General features: G+C 35.5%; 1 protein-coding gene across 2 annotated transcripts in view; it reads right to left on the bottom strand.

The window, feature by feature from the left end:
• Window positions 1-23,392, bottom strand: part of TUSC3 (tumor suppressor candidate 3) — a 224,278-nt gene that overhangs the window by 73,794 nt on the left and 127,092 nt on the right. For both annotated transcript variants that reach the window (XM_055335205.1, XM_055335206.1), the window contains exon 6: window positions 7,834-7,923. In XM_055335205.1, coding sequence (XP_055191180.1) covers window positions 7,834-7,923 — 90 coding nt within the window. The remainder of the gene's footprint in view (window positions 1-7,833; window positions 7,924-23,392) is intronic.

A 23,392-nucleotide genomic window follows, 5' to 3' on the forward strand; every position in this document is an offset into this window, starting at 1 on the left:
TGACATGTGTGAGGTGATATTTCATTGTGATTTTGATTTGCATTAACTGATAAGTAGTGATTTTGAACATCTCTTCATGTGCCTGTTGGTCATCTGTATGTATTCTCTGAAGAAATGTCGTCTATTCAGGTCTTCTGCCCATGTTTTAAATTGTTGTTGTTTTTTTTAATACTGAGTTGTATGAGTTTTCTATATATTTTGGATATTAACCCCTTATCAAATAAATCACTTATAAATATATCTTCTCCCATTCAGTATGTTGCCTTTTTTTTTTTTAAGATTCTATTTACTTATTCATGAAAAACAGAGACACAGGCAGAGGAGGAAGCAGGCTCCATGCAGGGAGCCCAACGTGGGACTCGATCCCAGGTCTCCAGGATCACGCCCTGGGCCAAAGGCAGGTGCTAAAACACTGAGCCTTCAGGGCTGCCTGCCTTTTCATTTTTTAATGATTTCCTTCCCTATTTTTTGCTTGATGTACTCCCCATTTGTTGATTTTTGTCTTTTTGAAACTGATCCAAAAACAATATTGCTTAGACAAATGTCAAATACTATGTTACCTTTTAAGAATTTTACTTTCTGGACTTGTATCGAAGTCTTAAATCTCTTTTGAGTTTGTTTTGTGTATGTTGTAAGAAACTGGTCCAGTTTCCTACTTTTGCACATTAACTGTGCAATCTTCCCAACACCATGTATTGAAGAGACCATCTTTTTCCCCATTGTATATTCTTGCCTCCTTTGTCAAAGATTAAACTCATGTTTATATGGCCAATTATTTTTGGCCTCTCTAAGCTGCTCCACTGACCTATGTATTTTTGTGCATGACTATACTGTTTTGATTACCATAGCTTCATAGTATAGTTTGAAGTCAGGGCTCTTGACATCACCAGCTTTGTCTTCTCACGATGACTGGTTATTCCATATCTTTTGTGGTTCTATACAAATTTTAGATTTCTTTGTTCTACTTTTGTGGAAAATGCCATTGATATTTTGATAGGGATTGCACTGAAGCTATAGATTGTTTTGGGTAGTATGCACATCTTAACATTAATTCTTCTGACTCATGATATATATTTCCATTTATCTTCAATTTCTTTTATCAATGTCATACAGCTTTCAGAGTATAGAAAAAATGTTTATAGAAGTACAGCATGAACCCAGAAAATTCATATTTCACAAGTTTGCAATTATGTGAATGTCACAAACTGAGAGTATCTGTGTACCTATTACCTAAATGAAGAAATAGGATATCTAGAAGGTTACAATCCACACAGCTCAAAGGTACCACTTTTCTGACATTTACTACACCTTTTAGTTCTGCCTGATATTGTGCCAGGCTTCCTTCACTTTATATTTTTGAGATTTGTTCTTTTTTTTTTGTAGTTATATATATAGCACTATTACTTATTTAATCATTTTATTGAGAGATATTTAGGTTGTTGCTACTCTGGGGCTATTAAGAATAATGGTATTCTACTGTGTATTTGCCCTAAAGATACAGATGTAGTGAAATGAAGGGACATCTGCACCCTAATGTTCATAGCAGCAATGCCCACAATAGTCAAACTGTGGAAGGAGCCACAATGTCCTTCAACAGATGAATGGATAGAGTGGAATATTACTCAGCCATCAAAAAGGATGAATACCTACCATTAACATTAATGTGGATGTAGGGTATTATGGTAAGTGAAATAAGTCTACTGGAGAAGGATAATTATCACATGGTTTCACTTGTATGCACAATATAAGAAAAAGCACAAGGGACCATAATGGAAGGAGGGGAAACTGAATGGGAAAAATCAGAGAGGAAGACAAACCATAAGAGACTCTTAACTCTGGGAAACAAACTGAAGGCTGCTGGGAGGCGAGTGGGGGGATGGGGTAACTGGGTGATGGGCATTATAGAGGGCACATTATGTGATGAGCACTGGGTGTTATACATGATAGATTATTGAAAACTACATCTGAAACAGATTATGTACTTATTATATGTTGGTAAACTAAATTTTTAAAGATGATAAATGCTATTTTTGTATACTGCATTTGGTACTTATATGTATGCATTTCTCTTGAATATATATTCATGAAAAATTTCAGGATCATGATTAATACTTGTACCTTTTAAATTGCTTGAACAAATTCATATTCTAGGTACTGAAACTCTGCATGGTATCAGTGTTACTGATTTTAATCATTATGGTGAATGTACTTATAGCACCTTACTGTTTTAACTTCAATTTACTTAGGTTGAAATCCTTTTCATTTGTATAGTGGCCATTCATACAGCCTCTTTTGATAAAAAGTATGATCAAGTCTTTCCAAAATTTTTGCCACTGAGTTGTGTGTTTGTTCTTTATTCTGGGTTCAAGTTCTTGTGAGGACATATGTACTACAAATATTTTCTCTACTCTGTGACTTACCATTTAACATTCTGATGATAAAAGTTCCTAATTATAATGTATTACAATGTAGCATGTTTTCCATTCATAGCTATCTCTATAATCCATATGGAACTTATATTTCTGGCATGTGACAACTGTTAAAAAGTTACATGGGAAAATGAACCTTAGTGACTCTAGCACCATTTACTAAAAAGGCCCTGGTTCCACACTGCATTTTGGTATCACTATTGTCATAAATGCATGCATATGTTTTAAGGACAAATACACCAATTTAACAGAATGAGTTATCACAATTAATGCAGCTTTAATATAAGTTTTGAAATCCAGTGACCTAAAGTTATTTAGCTCTATACTTCTCTTTCAAGATTGTCTCACTATTCTTACACACTTGAATTTCCTAAAGTATAATTTGATAAGTGATAATACTGTCCTGTATCTAATAAATCAATGCTGAAAATGAAAATTTGTCTGAAGAAAAAATAAAATTAAGCCTCTTTATAACTAATGGGGTTTTTATGGGTAAAAAATATAAAACTGGATCTTATAAAGCCAAGTTCTATTAAAAACTTATTTAAACAGGAGAAATGGCAATCTAATTATGTAATATTTGGCATGAAAGAACTAATCACAACTTCAGAGAAAAGGAAAAAAAATATTTCTGGAAATCAGAGACCTTCATAATGCAATCAAGTATTTACTAAGTTAGTTCACTTTAACATAATGCTGACATAAATAATTCTTCATAATTTTAACACAAATTCCTCAAAACATTTAACACAGACTGAAGTAAAGCATATTTATGTAATTTAGCAAAAATTACAACTCGATTAGCTGATCTTTGTGTATAATAGTTACCTACAAATAAGTCTCTAAAATGTAAAAACAAAAAGTACTGTCTTATTTACCTTACTCCAATGTATTTACTTGTACATCGGTCATCAAGAATTAATATCAAGTTATAAAATTCCTTTATATATTCAGAAGATATTCCATACCACTGAAAGAGGCAAATAGCCTCATTGTAATTATTCTCAAAAACAAATCCTACATGGCAATTTCCCTTTAGAAATAAATACAAGTTAAAATATGAAGAAAATACCTAAGAAGGATAGTACTAATTTTCAAGTTATATCTTGAAATTTAAACACATCTATTATAAAGAAAAACATTTACTATTATCATTGTAATGAACAATCATTATTTAAAGTTCTGTACGAGTAACCATTTCATTTTGTAAAGCAAAGTTAATCTTCTATTTAGTTTCAGTAATATGAAAACACATTATTATGTAAATCAATTCATTAAAACAAAACTTAAACCGTAATTTCCTATTGCAGTGTATGTTGACATTATGCATATTAAAAGGCAGGAAGAGAAATTTTGTTGGAATATGTTAAAACGTAAAACAAGAAAAAAGCTATCTACTAATGGGCAACGTTTTGCTGCCCCTTTTCACAGTGCATTAATAGACAGATTAAAGGCTTTGTCTATATCGCTAAGCAGTTAATATCTAATATAAACCTAAAACTGTATCCACATCTCTGTTGCCAAGAGTATACTCATGCAGTTGTTGCTATAGCAAGAAGCTCCTGAATTTCCAAGACCTTTATATCTTTATAAAATTCAAGGGAGTAAAGAGTTTGGGATAAAATTTAACTTTTAAAATACCTGGCTATAGATTTAAATTTCATCATTTCTATAACTTTTTATTAAGTTGCTGAAAATTAAATAGGTTAAAAATGCTTTTCCCTTTAAAAATACAGAAAATTCTCCTAATGGTTTCTCTGGGCCATCAGAGTACCTTTTCCTAAGTGCCATGCCAATCACTACCTGAAAAATAGTAATATAAAAATGTGGAATAAGATAAATAATTGTCTAAATAAAGAAAATCTCTCTTCAATCTGAACTTTAAAATAAATGCTCCTGTCACATTAAGGTGAGTAACTGGTTTATGCTGAATTGACAGTGACTGGTTAATCCTATTATTCTTCTGACTAGTGAGAAAATTAAAAGGAGAATTAAGATAAGCCAATTTAAGAAACCAAAATTTTCTAGCATAAGTCCATATAATCATTTAATAAAACATGTACTGAGGACTAGCTAAATGAAAGTTGTAAAGTTGAAATATAGCTTCAGCGAAACTCCATATGTTTAAGGACTTGACTAAAATGGAATATATGAAACATTAAAGAATTATTATACTAAAAAAACCCAGATACATAAATGGGCTAACTACGTATTAACATATATGTAAAGGGATGTAGGGGACACCTCCAATGTAATTAAAAAGTAACACATCTCAGCAGGATGGCAAAATAAGGTGAGATTTGAAGGATGGGGACAATTTGGTAGGTACAGAGGACATTCCAGGATTGGAAGCAGCAAAATAAATCATACTTTTAGGAAGCAAGTAACAATAAAAATAGGTTAACAATGAGTTTCTTTGCAAGATAGAATTAACAGTTTGAAACGAAATATCATAATGGTCAGGAAATGGAAGAGCTACTTGGGATTGTAAACTAGTAACTCAGGTCCATACATATTATTATATGTTATGTTTTAGGATCTGATAGCCTAAACTATCCCGCTCTGAAGTCTACTGCGTCACATGTATTCAGTAAACAAAAGGTCATATCCATTGTCAGTTACTGTCACTGGTGTGAGTTGTAGGAGCTTACTCTGAAGTAAACTACATGTTAGGAGATTAGATGATTTAGAAAAGCAGTAGATAGTAGAGATTACAGTAAACACGAAGAGTGGCAGAACAGGACACTTCAAAATTCACCACTTTCCTGTAAGGATTTTGAACTGAAATCAGTTGAGAAAAAGCAGATACAAGAAAAGCTCTCTGGCTTCCCCAAACTGCCTAAAAGCAGCATATAAATTTATGAAGGTGTCCCTCCTCCACCCTGTATCAGGAAGGACAAAGGTAAATTCCTACATATAACTTTAGACCCTTATCAATAGAGGGAAGTCACCTGTGACTTAATTCTGTACAATAAATCTTACTTTTACTTACTTTGCTTTTTCTGGTCACTTCCACTTAAGTGGCCTCCCCTCCACACATTTTTTTTCTACTTTTAGCTGAAGATGGTATTTGAGCTTGAACTCTAAGTCACCTCTGAGTGTTACTGATTCTTTCCCTGAATATCTCCCTTGTATACAGGAAATATATACGTTAAGAAATTTGTTTTTCTCTTAGCCAAAAACTCAAGAGAAAAACTATTTTTTCTTCCTCTATACAAATTAACACATTTCATAAGAATGTTGATTAATTTTCCACATACTTTAACAAACCAAACAATAATAAAAGGCAATACTTAATGCTTTTTCTACCTAAGGAATATTCTTTTAAAAGAATATTAAAAGACAGTAATGAAAAATTTATAAGATTTTCTAAATTTACACTTTTAAGTAAGTAACAGAAACATAATAGTGGATCAAATCTTTCTGTCAGGACCTTATTTAACAAGAAAAGATCAGTGAGTGACAACAACTGATAAGCATCTGACACCATGACTTTTTAGGTTTTACTGATGTCATGATAAAAGACCAAAAAAATACAAAATAAGTAGGTTAGATAGTGCTGTAAAGAAAAAATAAAACGGGAAAGGGGCAGAGTTTGGGTATCAGGAGGAGAGGAAAAGACAACATTTTCTAGTAGGGCTGTTGGAAAGACAGGCATGATAATTATTTCCCATTATTTTCCTATAATTCAATGTGAATACTAAAAACACTCAATTACCCCTCTAAGTCGTGAAAGATCTCAAAAATATATACAAATGACAAAACCCATGTCTACATGACTATAGCAGCTGATCATCCAAAGAGTCTTAACTCTGATTTCTATCATTGCCATCCAAAGAGAAATCTGAAAATGTTCACAAAGATTTGAGACCAAACTGATCATTACCTAACGCTGGCAACTAGCAACCAGTCCTTAAAACCTGATTTGGCAGTCAGGAAATGGACAATGAATGTGAATTATTTCCCAATGTACAGAATTCACAAAGAAGTTCAAAGAAAGTCACAGTGTAGGAAGAAGAAATAAGTAACTTGTTAGCTTTAATAATAAAGGTATTTGAAGCTCTTTAAGCAATGAAGAATAACCTCAAACTTATGTTATAATCTATATTTACAGAGTTACAGATGATTTATAACATTATTTTTGCTAGATGAAAATTTCATTCAGAACTACAATTTTAGGAATTAAGAATTTATTTTTTAAAAATTAAGAATTTATTATTCTAGGTGATTGTAGTAACATAGTTATGATTTTCAAAGACCTTGTCTTTTAGGAATACCTACTAAAGTATCTATGTATGAAATGAAATGATATTGAACACTTACTTTAGAAGCATCTGACAAAAGGTAAAGAGAACTGAGAAGAATAAATGAAACAAGTAATGGTTATAAGCTAGTAATTGTTTGGTAACCAGTACACGAGGGCCATCATTACATTATTTTCTCAATATCTGTATGTTTTCCAAATAAAAAAGTTTAAACAGTTAATCTTCACCAACCTCATAAATATTAAGCCTCAAAAACAGCTGATCTGTTTTTTTCCAAGTTGATCTATTAAAATATATCAATTTCACCAAAACCTAAAGTTACAAAATAAGTAAATTCAGTAGCAGTTACTAATGTGAACTTTGCTACTAATTTAACTGCACATAAATTTCACTTTTAATTTGTGGCAAATACTTCTTAGCATTCTAATATAATGACTGCTAGTGTTTTTTTTTTTTCTTTCAAGATTTTATTTATTTATTCATGAGAGACACAGAGAGAGAAAGAGGCAGCGACACAGGCAGAGGGAGTAGCAGGCTCCATGCAGGGAGCCTAATGTGGGACTTGATCCTGGGACTCCAGGATCATGCCCTGGGCCGAAGGCAGGCGCTAAACCACTGAGCCACCCAGGGATCCCCAACTACCAGGGTTCTTAATGATTTTTTAATTAACTTCTTCTTAACTAAATTTACCATTGATGGAAAACCAACTACAAACTGTTCCTATTTCCTAATCTAGCATTACATATTATTGCCATAGCAATAAGTAAAGGTGAAAAACGTAGGTTACGAATGTCTATTTGATAAGGTAGGTACACTAATTTTCTTAAAGAGTAAAGCAGTCCTCACCCTAAAAAAATATATTGTATATATGTGCATGTGTGTATGCATATAGCAGAGGTATTAGAAGAGAAAGAACAAGACTTTATATAAGAATCAGAAATTATGTGTAGTATTTAATGAGAAAAGATTTTATTTATAAATGTAAACACGATTAAAAGGGTGCCTGACTGGCTCAGTCAGTAGAGTATATGACTCTCAATCTCAGAGTCCTAAATTTGGGCCCCATGTTATGTGTGAAGATTATGTAAAAATACATAGGATTAAAGCTCAAAATATGAATGCTTAGAACATGCACTTACCACTTGTCCATTGTGTGGATTCTTATGAGCATATGGAGGTCCACGGATATGATTCCACATCTGGCCAGAAGTCATAGCAAAGACTATACACTGAAAAACAGGGTGCAATGTTAGATATATAAATCAAAGAGTAGCAGAATACTGCAATAATGTTACTAAATTTGATGAAATAATTCATCAAAATAATGATGAAACTAAATTTAAAAAATCATGTATCACTTCAGCCATTAGAATAATTTATCACTAACTATGTGGCTTTGAGAATTCATCCTAAATGAGAGAATAAGATAAAGCCATTGCCAGAGATAGAAGTAACAGGTCTGATAGAAAATTTAAAGCAATATCCTAAGGATATTCACTGGGCTTGAGAAAAGAAGACATCAGGGAGACCCTTACCACCACAGAGATAAATCAGTTATAAAAGAATCCATCAGGGGATCCCTGGGTGGCTCAGCGGTTTAGCGCCTGCCTTTGGCCCAGGGTGCGGTCCTGGAGTCCCAGGATGAGTCCCGCATCAGGCTCCCGGCACGGAGCCTGCTTCTCCCTCCTCCTGTGTCTCTGCCTTTCTCTCTCTCTGTGTCTATCATGAATGAATGAATGAATGAATGAATGAATGAATGAATACCAAAAAAAAATTAAGAAAAAAAAGAATCCATCAAAGATGAAGAATACAATGAATGAGACTAGAAACAGATTTGATGCAATGAACAGCAGGCTAGAAGAAGCAGAGGAGCAAATTAGTGATGTAGAAGAGAAAATGAAGCCAAACAAACGAGATAAAGTTAATTTTGGAACATGAAGGAACTCAGGGACTCCATTACATGAAATAATATTCATATTATAGGAATCCTAGAAGAAGAAGAGAGAGAAAAGGGAGTAGAATATTTCACCAATCTGGGGAAGGAAAAAGATATCCAGATCCAAGAGGCACAGAGAATTCCCCACCAAAATCACCAAATGCAGGCCTACACCAAGACATACTGATAAAGAACAAATCTTAAGAGCAACGAGACAAAAGACGTCCTTAACTTTTAAGGAAAGACCCATAAAGCTAGCTAAAGACTTCTCAACGGATATTTCATGTGTCTCCCTTCTGGCCTGCATATAATCAACATCCTAATGGGAAAAATCCTCAGCCAAGAATACACTATCCAGTAAGGCTATTATTCAGAATAGAAGGAGAGATAAGGAGTTTCCCAAACAAAAACTAAAGGAGTTCATTTCCATTACATCACCCTACAAGTTACATTAAAGGGGACTTTTTGGCTGGAAAGACCAAAAGCGACAAAGACAAGAAAGGATCAGAGAAATCTCCAGAAATGACAAATATGTATGTATATATATATATATATATATATATATATATATATATACTAAATACATATCTATCATTAGTTACTTTAATGGACTAAAAATTAAAAAAACACAGGGTGTCAAAACGGATTGGAAAATGGATCCAAAGACCATCCAAAATAGATCCAAGACCCATCTCTATGCTACCTATAAGAGATTCATTTTGGATCTAAAGACACCTACAGATTGCAAGTGAGGGGATGGAGAAACATTTACGATACAAATGGATGTTAAAAGAAAGTTGGAGTATGAATACTTCTATCAGACAAAATACACTAAAGTGACAATGACTATAAAAAGAAGATAAAGAATGGCACTATATCATAATAAAGGGATAATACAACAAGAGGATATGGTTAATTCTAAATATTATGCTCCCAATCTCAGAGCACCCAAATATATGAACAATAAAAATCAATAAAATTGATAAACCTTCAGCCAGACTTACCAAAAAGAAAGGATCTAAATAAATAAAATCACAAATGATAGAGGAGAAACATACAAATATAAGAGAATATTATGAAAAACTATATGCCAACAACTTGGACAACCTGGAAGAAATGGATAAATTCCTAGAAACTACCAAAACTGAAATAAGAATAGGAAAGCCCCAATAAAAAAAAAAGTCCAGGACCAGATGACTACACAGGTGAATTCTACCAAATATTTCAAGAAGAATTAATACCCATTCTTCTCAAACTATTACAAAAATTTCAGAAAATTTCTAAAGTCATTCCATGAGGCAGGTTATTACCCTGATACCAAAACCAGATAAAGACCACACTAAAAAAGAAAGGTGTCTGGGTGGCTCAGTTGGTTAAGCATCTGACTCTTGATTTCAGCTCAGGTCATGATCTCAGGGTTGTGAGATCGCTCCCTATGTAGGGCTCTATGCTCAGTGCAGAGTCTGCTTGAGATTCTCTCTTCCTCTCTCTCTCTCCTTCTTCCTCTGCCCCTCCTTGCTCACATACTTTCTCTCAAATAATTAATTAAATCCCTTTAAGGCGGGGGGGGGGGGAGTGAAGGGCAGAGAAAGAATCTTAAGCAGTCTCCATCTCACAACTCTGAGATCATGACCTGAGCTGAAATCAAGAGTCAGGCACCCAACCAACTGTGCCACACAGGTGTCCCTATTATATACTTATTCTTAAAGTTAAGCTAGAAGAAAAGAAAAGATGATGAACATCATGAGGAAGAGAAAATACCTTAGTCTAGTACTGTTATTTATCAAAAATAATCTGTATATAAATGGACCCACACAATTCAAACCTGATTTGTTCAAGGTCAACAGTACCTACCTTAATAGAAAGACTAAATATCCTAAATATGTTTTATATAATCCTTTCTATAGTCCGTGTATTTAAAATGTCATATTACAAATAATTTAATGACTTCTAAACTTAATAAACAGGTAGCATAATGAATTATGCATAATGAATACCAGAGGAACAAGAGAGAATCACATGTGTGAGCAAGGAGGGGCAAAATAAACCACAGAGATAGTACCTGTCTAATATTAAAAGTTACATAATTTAGTTCAAATAAATTTGTAAAAGCGTTCGTTCTGAAGTCAGAGCTGCCTTGCAGTTTTGAATAGTCATAGGAAATACACTTCTACTGATACAATACAATGTGCAAATGCCAAAGAACCCTTCAGGAATGTGAAAATTATGTAATAATTTATATTAATATCAAGCTTAAGTTTTTCACAAAACTCACATAATTAAACTGATACAATTTCTTTGAGGCAGAAGGTAATGTGAATCATCTTACAATACAGATTATCAGTGTTAGAAGGCAGAAAACAGCTTCTGTCCTACTAAGATTTACTATGATAATAAAGGTTGGGTTATTAGATTTTTAAGATGATGTTTATCTTTCATGGTTTTAATTGCAGATTCTTAGGATGTTTTTCTTTGCATGTGAAATGAATATAACTACTCATCACACTTATATTTCCACTTTGAAACTACAGCCATCTATGAAGAGCTTTAGGTTGCCATGAAGATCTGTGCTAAGGGCTACAAAACATTTTAACTCATTTTGATATTCTAAGATCAACATTTATTTCTGAATACCATAAACTACATATTTGTATTACACTCCTTAAAGTTATATACCAGTGTAGTTCAATATTTTACCTATTCTACTTTAAACTCATCATAAAACACGTTATGTGGAAGCTCATTATCATCCTTTTTCTTTAGGAGGTAGAGGAAGGGAAAAATTGAGTAAAACCAGTATCAATGCTCAGCTCTCTATAAACAATCATCATCACTTATAAATAGAAATTAATAGCATTTTTTTTCAAGACCAGGTGAACTTATGAATACTCTTTTATCTATTTTTTTTAACTCAGAATCAGGAAGCTCTACTATTTAAATATTCACCCATCTTCTTCTATATAAGGAAACTGCAAACTTTGTCTCTTTCCTACCCTAAAGCACTATGAACAGCTTCCTCTTCCTCTTGTCAGCAAACATTACATTCTCAGCCTATCTGTGAGTGATATACAAAAATATGAATAATGAAAAAGACAAAAAAAAAAAACCAACAGAGCCATAGAATACAGTTTATAGAACTAAGGATGTAACACTCAGTAATCCCTTGGGAGGTACTTTTATATAAGTTCAATATACAACTGCTAACTATATACAGATTTGCTCTTTACTAAGAAATGGGTATGTGGATAGAGCTTCTTTAACAAACTTTTTCTCATTCTCATTTTGTATACAATTTTTGGTACTACAGAAGTGCTCTGCTCTATTTTTATTTTAGAAACTTTCCTTTTCTGTGCAATCTGAGGCTTTCATCAGTTTCCACAAATCAGATATTTTGCCAAAAATTAATAAAAAGCATTCTCTTTCCCAAAGGAAAATGGGACACCAGTTCTTTTATACAGACAAATGTCAGAATCTGAATAAATGGATTAGCATTTTGGGTAGCCTCTTAACTTTATAAGGATATCTTAAGAAATGGATAAGATTAAATGAATAAGCCAATTTTTTCACTTCAAACGCCTTTCTTAAGTAGAGTGAAATTTTGTGGTAGTGGTGGCTGTTAGGCAGAATATGGTAAAGAAGAGTCAAATTAGTTTCCATAAGCTATCAACAGCTAAGGAAAAGACCACAGTTTGTATTTTCTATATTAATGAAAAACAGAAGGAGAAAAGTTTCAAGAGGAGCTTTTCTTAAGTCAACATTTTATCATCAGAGTAGAGCTTTAAAACATATTGTTTGAAAATATGTCTGTTCTCTGCAGCCTGTTATTGACTTCTAAAAGGCTGCCATTGGGGAACATGCATACTTGCCAAGATTTCCTTCTCAAGTATGTGTTTGTGAATGTTAGAATATTTTCTGCTATGCCAAGGTAATTAGCTTCCAAGGATTCAAAGCAGAAATACAAAATCTGCATGATGTAGCACAGGATATAAGAAAATTGATCTGTTCAAGTATTTAACATTTAAATGTACCATATAAATATTCTTAGGCATTTATTTGCAGTCATAATGGCTCACTAGATCCACTGGTTTAAACATCCAATGTATGAGATACGTGCCCAGATTTAGAAAAGCCCAGCATCATGGAAAGAATACCGACCTTGAAGTCAGACACATGGGATCAAGTCCTAGTTAGTCATTTTCTAGCTGTGTGAGCTGAGTAAACTGTATTTGCTGAATCTTAATTTCCTTATTTATAAAAAGAGGATGATACAAATTCCTTTTCATTATTATTATAAGGAATAAGTACATGAAATATACCCCAAAGAAGGAAGACTCAATAAATCATGATGATGATGATGATGATGAGCTTACAATAATTCTGGGGAGGAGAATAATGAAGGCACACTATTGTCAATTGAGTCTAATTTAGAGAAATTATATTTTCAGTTATTTTGGTAGACTGAAATAGTGACATATGGCATGACACTAAGTTTTAACTTCACAAAAACACTAAAACAAGTACTATATTTTCATAAAAAAAACTACGTAGCTTTACTGAATGAAGCAACTTGAAAACTAGCCTAAATAAAACCCAAGACACTTTGAAACTTACTAAGGTGACTGAGATCACTTCTAGTATCCAATTATATTAGAGTATAATCTTTATAACTCAAATATCAAAAGTGAGCAAATATCAAACTTAAAGAAAAAACCCAAACTTCAAATTTATATTTTCTCTATCTACTAGAGAGAAATTTCTCTACGTAGTAGAAAGCCACAGAGGTTCTGTTTGAATTTCTAGACATTAGGCATTAAGCAGAAGATGGATTGCAGAAGATGGATGCTATACTATAATGTAACATGCCTGGTCTTAATCTGTTCTATCACATCCAACTCAGTCATAAAGACTGTTAATTCTTTGTTGAAAATTAAAGCAGAAGGATAAAAGATGAAGGATATGAAGATCAAAGGTACAAACCAATTATTAGCTATAAAAACATACACAAAAATAAGTAAAAAAAAATAAAAACATATATATAGTTTCAATTCTGATATTCTATTTATAAATATTTTTATATCTGGTTAGATTTAAGTACCGTACTTTTTCTTCCTATTTCAAAAATTTTATTTTCAAATACGTATCTAAATTGTTTACTGTATAAAAATCCTAAAGACTATAGGATATTGACTTTGAATTCAGAAAAATTATTCAACTCTAGTAATAATTTTTATTATTCATTCTTCATAAATGACGATTTTCCATGTGGGCAATCATAAGTAAACATGACATGTCTATTCATTTACATTTATTTATTCCTTGCACTTCTTTTTCTACTCTTATATGTTGACTAAGACCACTAAGAAAATGATGAATGGTATGTAATTATAGGCTTTATTTTAAATTATCACTACTAAATATATTTGCTAGACATTTTAAGATATCCTTTACCTAATTAAGAAAGTTCACTTGTATTTAAAGTTTGCTAACTTTTTAAAATCATTAATGATAAATATTGAGTAATTTCTATAGTAATAGTGATACTATTTCTACCAGTAAACAATTACTGGGATCATTTTCAATTAATCTATACTTCTCCTCTGGCTTAACCAACTATTCCTACACCTTGACTTTTACTATTTATATACAGCTAAATTTGGTTGGTAGTACTATTAAATTTTTGATTCCATGTTCAAAGGCAAGATTTGTCATATGCCATTCACCACCTCCTGTTTTCTAGCCATCTCTAAATTCTCATAGTTTTAAAGTCTTTCCTGCAAGTACTTCGTTATCCATACTAGAGTGATTTTTATAATTTCACTTAACTTTCTATCAAAATTTTTCTGGTAAAAGTTTTCAATATCTGTAGGAAAAGCTGCTCTCCTTTGTAAACTATTTCCTTGTAATACATATGCAAAGATACTGTGTTTAATCCTTTATTGATATTGCTCATATCTGAATAGCATCCATTTTTCCTGAAGTGAACTGATTACAAGCAACAGTCTACATAGCTCAGTGGTTCAATTCTTTATTGTTATGAAAACTGGCTATTACCTTAAAATATGACACCTCTGTGTGGCCATACCTCCTTTGTCTCTCAAAACCTAACCAATTTCGAGCAGATTTCTTCCCCTAAATCTTCACTCCTCTTAATTTCTTCATGAGCCACTGCCACTAAGAAACACAATCAGTACTTCAAAGGAAAGCCACTCATTTTACTGGGTCAGTCTTTGCCTGTATTTTGAAATCTGCCATCTCTGGTTCCTCAGTACTCATTCCCTGAGTACCACCTCCCCATGTAATCCTTCTATATCAAAACAAGGTCCCAACCACAAGTATTCCTTCTCAGGACAGGGTCCTCACTGTGTGGGAGAAATATTTCTTGACATTTTTTGGTACCTGCCACTAACACTACACCCTTTAGCACTTTCTACTCCTCTCAATAACAAAAGGCCTTATAAAAGAGAGCATCCTACAGTAGCTGTGGTTTCAGTAGTTGTTGAATATTTGCTACAAAAGGACTTTGAAACTACCGGAATTATTCACTTTTCAAGGGTTATTTGCAAATGTTAAATTTAATTAATGGTTATTTGTTTACTATGAATTTATTTTTCTTCCTGATATAATTTCAATTGATATTTTCTAAGAAACTTGCTTTCTATGTGTAATAAAATTGACAGTACTGACTTTTTAAGAACTATTGTTTTGCTTATGTGTAAGCAATATCATCAGGGCAGAATAAGAGCATTCTACCATTTTCTCTCTAAAAAAAACACTGATTTAGACAATCCCCTATGGACAACAGTGTCTTTGTGGAAGTTGAGTCCAACGAAGACATGCCATAGCACCACTGGATCAATGATAAAAATGAATAAATAATGGATGCACTGAAGATAGTTTAAGAAGAATTTTAGTTGCCTAGGTCACTTCCCCCCAAGGGGTACAGCTCAGTGCCCAGAAAGAACTTCTCCTGTGATCTCTCATACGGAGAAAGTAAGAGTGTCTTACTGAGCACCCAGCTTCCTCAGCTGTGTGGAATACTGACAAAGACACACAATTCTTACACCGCCCAGAATACTGACTCATACAGTGTACAACTAGGGGGCAATGAACTGATGGGGAGAATAGCAGTCAAGCCTCAGAATGGAACACATCAAAAGAATGTAGATTCTACTAACCACTTCATGGAATCCATCAGGAAGCCTGCCTAAGAGCTGAAGAGACTTCAACTGTGGATTCTCCCCAGCTGGCCCATAGGTACCCTCAATATCCATGAGCCTCGTCTATACACCCTTCTATCCTGTGGCTGTCCCCTGTGCACACTCCGAAGGCAATAAAAGTAGGCCTTTCAGGTAACAATTGGGAAAATGCAGAAAACCAACCCAACTCTGCAGGATGAGAGGAAAGGACACAAACCAGAGCATTCAGCACCCAGCCTAGTTCTGCAGGATCAAGAGAAGGTATGAAAAGCTGAGTCCCCCCCTCAGAGGGAACAAGAAGTAAAAGGCAGTTTTAGTATGCTGCTTAAGTTAAATTATCAGTGTAAAATAGACTATTATTCTGTAAGATGTAAGCCTCACGGTAACTGCAAAGCAAATTACACAAAGAAGAAATTATTTTACACTGTAAAAATAATCAAGTTAAAGGAATAAAAAGCAGCCAGAAACAGCTGGCAGTATCCTTTTATATATGGATTTTTTTTTCTAGGTGGGGAGTATGGAATTTATTTTATTGTTCTAAATCTGGGTTTTGTTTCCTATACATAACAACTTCTGGACAGAGGGGACGTGTCCCACCTCCCAGACTCGTGTCCCATGGGTCATTTTGGATTGTTTTCCAGATTCAAAGTGCACTGAGAAAGCTTCACAGTTTTAATAATTCCTAGATGCTCAACTGAGGCAAAGTGACAAAATGCCCCCCACCCTCTCCTGCTAAAAAAATAAAACCCCAAGCCCCCTGGCAGCAGAAATTAAGATGGCATTAATAAGTCCTTACCTATCAATAATCACTTTAAATGTAAATGGATTAAATTATCCATTCAACAGGGGAGGGGCAAGATGGCGGAAGAGCAGGGTCCCCAGGTCACCTGTCCCCACCAAATTACCTAGATAACCTTCAAACCATCCTGAAAATTTACGAATTCGGCCTGAGATGTAAAGAGAGACCAGCTGGAATGCTACAGTGAGAAGAGTTCGCGCTTCTATCAAGGTAGGAAGACGGGGAAAAAGAAATAAAGGAACAAAAGGCCTCCGAGGGGGAGGGGCCCCGCGAGGAGCCGGGCTGAGGCCGGGGCGAGTGTCCCCAGGACAGGAGAGCCCCGTCCCGGAGGAGCAGGAGCTGCACCAACCTTCCCGGGCGGGCGGAAAGGGGCTCGCAGGGAGTTGGAGCAGGACCCAGGAGGGCGGGGATGCCCTCGGGCTCCCGGGGACACTAACAGACACCTGCGCCCCGGGAGAGTGCGCCGAGCTCCCTAAGGGCTGCAGCGCGCACGGCGGGGCCGGAGCAGCTCGGAGGGGCTCGGGCGGCGGCTCCGCGGAGGGGGCTGCGGGGCGGGAGCGCGAATCCACCAGCGCAGGCCCCGGAGCACAGGGCGCCGGGACACAGCCCAGGATCCGGCCTCCCCCGGGACAGGCAGAGGCCGGGAGGGCCCAGGACAGCGAGGACGTTCCTGCCCCGAGCTGAGCAGATCAGCGGCCCCGCCCCGGAGCCTCCAGGCCCTGCGGACGGAGAACCGAGAGCCCCGAGCCCCATAGTTCCTGCGGAGGCTGAATCCAGGCTTCCAGAGTTGCCATAGCAACTGCGGCTGTTCCTCCTGAGACCTCACGGGGTAAACAACCCCCGCTGAGCCCTGCAGCAGGCAGGGGCAGAGCAGCTCCCCCAAGTGCTAACACCTGAAAATCAGCGCAACAGGCCCCTCCCCCAGAAGACCAGCTGGACGGACCAGTGATACTCCCCCGTGTTCCAATACAACTTGTTTTTGGCCACTCTGCACTGAGCAAAATGACTAGAAGGAAAACCTCACTTCAAAAGAAAGAATCAGAAACAGCCCTCTTTCCCACAGAGTTACAAAATCTGGATTACACTTCAATGTCAGAAAGCCAATTCAGAAGCACCATTATACAGCTACTGGTGGCTCTAGAAAAAAGCATTAAGGCCTCACGAGACTTCATGACTGCAGAATTTAGATCCAATCAGGCAGAAATTAAAAATCAATTGAATGAGATGCAATCCAAACTAGAAGTCCTAACGACGAGGGTTAACGAGGTGGAAGAACGAGTGAGTGACATAGAAGACAAGTTAATGGCAAAGAGGGAAACTGAGGAAAAAAGAGACAGACAATTAAGGGACCATGAAGACAGATTAAGGCAAATAAATGACAGTCTAAGGAAGAAAAACCTACGTTTAATTGGGGTTCCCGAGGGCGCCGAAAGGGACAGAGGGCCAGAATATGTATTTGAACAAATCCTAGCTGAAAACTTTCCCAATCTGGGAAGGGAAACAGGCATTCAGATCCAGGAAATAGAGAGATCCCCCCCTAAAATCAATAAAAACCGTTCAACACCTCGACATCTAATAGTGAAGCTTGCAAATTCCAAAGATAAAGAGAAGATCCTTAAAGCAGCAAGAGACAAGAAGTCCCTGACTTTCATGGGGAGGAATATTAGGGTAACAGCAGACCTCTCCACAGAGACCTGGCAGGCCAGAAAGGGCTGGCAGGATATATTCAGGGTCCTAAATGAGAAGAACATGCAACCAAGAATACTTTATCCAGCAAGGCTCTCATTCAAAATGGAAGGAGAGATAAAGAGCTTCCAAGACAGGCAGGAACTGAAAGAATATGTGACCTCCAAACCAGCTCTGCAAGAAATTTTAAGGGGGACTCTTAAAACTCCCCTTTAAGAAGAAGTTCAAGTAACTCTGAACGTGAATGGGCTTAATGACCCCATCAAAAGGCGCAGAGTTTCAGACTGGATAAAAAAACAGGACCCATCTATTTGCTGTCTACAAGAGACTCATTTTAGACAGAAGGACACCTACAACCTGAAAATAAAAGGTTGGAGAACCATTTACCATTCAAATGGTTCTCAAAATATACCCTAAAAACTACAGAACACTTCTGAAAGAAATTGAGGAAGACACAAAGAGATGGAAAAATATTCCATGCTCATGGATTGGCAGAATTAATATTGTGAAAATGTCAATGTTACCCAGGGCAATTTACACGTTTAATGCAATCCCTATCAAAATACCATGGACTTTCTTCAGAGACTTAGAACAAGTTATTTTAAGATTTGTGTGGAATCAGAAAGACCCCAAACAGCCAGGGGAATTTTAAAGAAAGAAAACCATATCTGGGGGCATCACAATGCCAGATTTCAGGTTGTACTACAAAGCTGTGTTCATCAAGACAGTGTGGTACTGGCACAAAAACAGACATATAGATCAATGGAACAGAACAGAGAACCCAGAAGTGGACCCTGAACTTTATGCTCAACTAATATACGATAAAGGAGGAAAGACGATCCACTGGAAGACAGTCTCTTCCATAAATGGTGCTGGGAAAATTGGACATCCACATGCAGAAGAATGAAACTGGACCACTCTCTTGCACCATACACAAAGATAAACTCAAAATAGATGAAAGATCTAAATGTGAGACAAGATTCCATCAAAATCCCAGAGAAGAACTCAGGCAACACCCTTTTTGAACTTGGCCACAGTAACCGGAGAAGGACAAACAGTGTATGTTCTCATTCATTTGGGGAATATGAATAATAGCGAAAGGGAATATAAGGGAAGGGAGAAGAAATGTGTGAGAAATATCAGAAAGGGAGACAGAACATAAAGACTTCTAACTCTGGGAAATGAACTAGGGGTGGTGGAGGGGGAGGAGGGTGGGGGGTGGGGGTGAATGGGTGACGGGCACTGAGGGGTACACTTGACGGGATGAGCACTGGGTGTTATTCTGTATGTTGGTAAATTGAACACCAATAAAAATTAATTTATTAAAAAAAAAATTATCCATTCAAAAGGTACAGAGTGGATAAATGGATAAAAAGACTTAACTACAGACATTTCAGCTTCAAGGAGACAAATAATTTCAAAGAGAAGTGTGGGAAAAGATATCCCACAGAAATGGAAAGAAGATAGAGAAAAGGGTAGCTATGTACACATCAGAAAAAAACAGACTTGAAGTAAAATTGGTCAAGAGATAAAAAGGGTTTTTATATATTGATACATAAGTCAATTCATCCAAAATATATAACAGTTGTAAATATATATGACTATATCACAGCACCTTTATATATTAAGATAACACTAACATATCTGAAGGTAGAAAAAACTCAGCAATATAGTAATTAAGGACTTCAATACCCCAATTTCAACAATAGATAACTCATCCAGACAATCAATAAGAAAATAGTGGGCTTGAATTATGCTTTAGTTCAGTAGACCTAACATACAGTGAACACTCCATTCAAAAGCAACAAAATACATTTTTTAAAAAGATTTATTTATTCATGATAGACACAGAGAGAGAGAGAGGCAGAGACACAGGGGGAGGGAGAAGCAGGTTCTATGCTGGGAGCCTGACGTGGGACTCGATCCCAGGACTCCAGGATCGCGCCCTGGGCCAAAGGCAGGCGCTAAACTGCTGAGCCATCCAGGGATCCCCCAAAATACACTCTTAAGTGTACAATGAACATTCTATGGGACAGATCATATTTTGGGTCACAAAACAAGTCTTAGCTCATTTATGATTGAAATTATACCAGGTATCTCTTCAAATGCAATGGCAGGAAACTAGAAAACTCATAAATATGCTAGAGAACACATTCCCAAACAACCAATAAATTAAAGAAGAAATAAAATATTGTGAAACAAAAGAAATGGAAATAATATACTAAAACTTACCAGATGAAACAAAAGTAGTACTAACAGGTAACTTTCTGTAATAAATGCTTCTATTAAGAAAAAAAGAATATCTGAAATAATCTAATTTTGTATTTCAAGGAAGTAGAAAAAAAAAAAAGAAGCCAAAAATTTGCAAAAGGAAGGAAACAACAAAGATTAGAGCAGAATTAAAAACTGGAAAAGTCACAGAAAAGATCAATGAAACAAAGAAAAGGTTTCTTAAAAAGATAAAATTGACAAACCATTATCTAGAATGAGAAAAAACTCAAATGGATAAAATGAGAAGCAAAAAGGAAATTACAACTCATACCACAGAAATACAAATGATTATGAGACTACTATTAACAAGTATACAATAAGAAATTTGATAGCCGAAAAGAAAGAGGACAATTCCTAGAAATACTAGGATTTCCTACTAAGATTGAATCATGAAGAAATAGAAAATTGGAGCAAACCAGTAACAAGTAAGAAGATTGAATCAGGAAGAAAATCTCCCAAAAAAGGAAAGCCCAGGACCAGACGGTTTCCCTAGTGAAGTCCACCAAAAATTTAAAGAATATCAATCTTTCTCAAATTCTCCCGAACTCATTTTATGATGCCAGCATTACCTGGATACCAAGTGTCCTGATAGTCCTGATAAGGACACTAGAAGAAAACTACAGATAAATATTCTTGATGAATAAATACAAATGTAAAAATTCTCAAAATTCAACGGCATATTCAAAAGATTATGCACCATGTTTAAGAGGGATTTATTCCTGGTATGCAAAGAGGGTTCAATAAAGATAAATCAATATATGTGATACACTACAGTAATAGGATGAAAGATGAAAATCAATCATATATAATCATCTCTATAAATACAGAAAAAGCGTTTCACAAAATTCAATTTCCTTCCATGAGAAAAACTCTCAATAAATTGGATATAGAAGAAATGTAGCTCAACATAGTAAAAACCCATTTGACAAGCCCACAGGTAACACCATACTCAATCATGATAGGCTGGGAGGTCTCTCAGATCAGGAACAAGACATCATTCCTGTTCAACATTATAATGGAAGGCCTAGCCAAAGCAACTGGGCAAGAAAAAGAAATAACAGGCATCCAAATCAGATAGGGAAAAGTAAAATTGTAGATGATATGATCTTATATACAGAAATCCCTGGAATGCCCTAAAAACCTATTAGAATTACTAAACAATTGCAATAAAGATTCAGGATACAAAACCAGCCTATTGTTTTCCTCAGCAGTGTAGGATCTCAATGCAGCAATTCCCCTAAAAGGTACTTATTTCTGCTACATGTTTAACCAGGCCTCTTCTCCTTTCTTTCAATGTATACCTTATTTTACAACATTGATATCTTGGCCTCTATAGAAGACCCCACAAGGGCCTTTCATATTTTTCAAGCTCTTAACCACTTTGCAAAGTCTCAAATTATGGGGAGATTAAGAATGGCTACTGAATAGCCAGCAGTGGAAGACCATAACCTCTTTATTTATCCCCATGGTGTAGAACATGGATTTTTGTCTAGGAGTATCTCAATCAATCAATCACCAACCATAAACCGGAGGCTTCTAAGTTCAATATTTTCTTTAACAGGGCCCTGTCACTTTGCCCTAAGTGGCTTACAGGATATATGTCAGTATATAGAAGAGAAGCTTTCATTGGACCACAAGAACATCCAAGCCAGAAGATCTAGGTTCACTACCATGTAACTTTGCATGTTGAACAACTGATGGGCTTTTTTGTCCTTTTTCTAATGCTCTTTAGTCAGGCATCACTTCAAATCTTTTGCCTATTTATTTTCTGAATTATTAAACAGTAAAATTGACTTTTTTTTTCTTTTTACCCTTTTGGCATACAGTTCTATAAATTTTGACATGGTGAGAAAAGTTCCTGTCTTAAAGAGTTTGGCTCCTACAGTTTCCCTGCCTCCACTGTTCTGCCACAGTATTGCCCAAGGATTGCAGTAAAAGAAAATAGAAAAAAACAAAAACAAAAAACACAAGAATCTCTTCTAGTCTCGAAACAGAACTAAAAGTATCTTCTAGCTACCTGACTGCTTCAAACTGCCCAAATTCAAGTTAAGGAAAACCAATACTATAGATACAGAAGGTTGAAATTTTTTTATTTACTAATTAAATGTCATCTTGAATGTGGGTATTATCTGATCTACCTGCTGACCTTGACTTTTTAGAAACACCAAATACCTGAGGAGCTGAGTCCTCAGCTCCTGACTCCAGATTTATAGTTCTGTCAGTGGGAGAGAAAGATTAGTATGTATATATGCCATCTTACCTATAAGCAGACTATTTTTTTTAAGATTTTATTTATTCATTCATGAGAGACACAAAGAGAGAGAGAGAGACGCAGAGACACAGGCAGAGGGAGAAGCGGGCTTCACACAGGGAGTCTGACGTGGGACTCGATCCCAGGTCTCCAGGATCATGCCCTGGGCTGAGGGCGGCGCTAACCCATAGAGCCACCCAGGCTGCCCTAAATAGACTATTTAAAAAAAAAAAAAAATTTCTATCTTCTAGGTAGCAATAACTCTTCACATATTCTGGATATATGCCCCATACCCATATATTTTCTAATTATTTTATGAGTCTATGGATTCTTTTGAAGAGTAAATATTTTAATCTTGATTAGGTCCAATTTATTATTTTTTCTTCCATGATTAATGTTTGTGCTATAAAGATTCTGTATTCTTCTGAAAGGTTTATAATTTTAGTTTTACATATGGGACCATGAGTAATTTTTATATGTGGTGTGCACTCAAGTTTTATGGTTCATTATTTATTTACCTAAAAGTATGTTCCAGCACAATTTGTTGAACACTATTCTT

Source organism: Nyctereutes procyonoides, unplaced genomic scaffold (genome assembly GCF_905146905.1).
Source record: "Nyctereutes procyonoides isolate TBG_1078 unplaced genomic scaffold, NYPRO_anot_genome, whole genome shotgun sequence".
Lineage (NCBI taxonomy): Eukaryota > Metazoa > Chordata > Mammalia > Carnivora > Canidae > Nyctereutes > Nyctereutes procyonoides.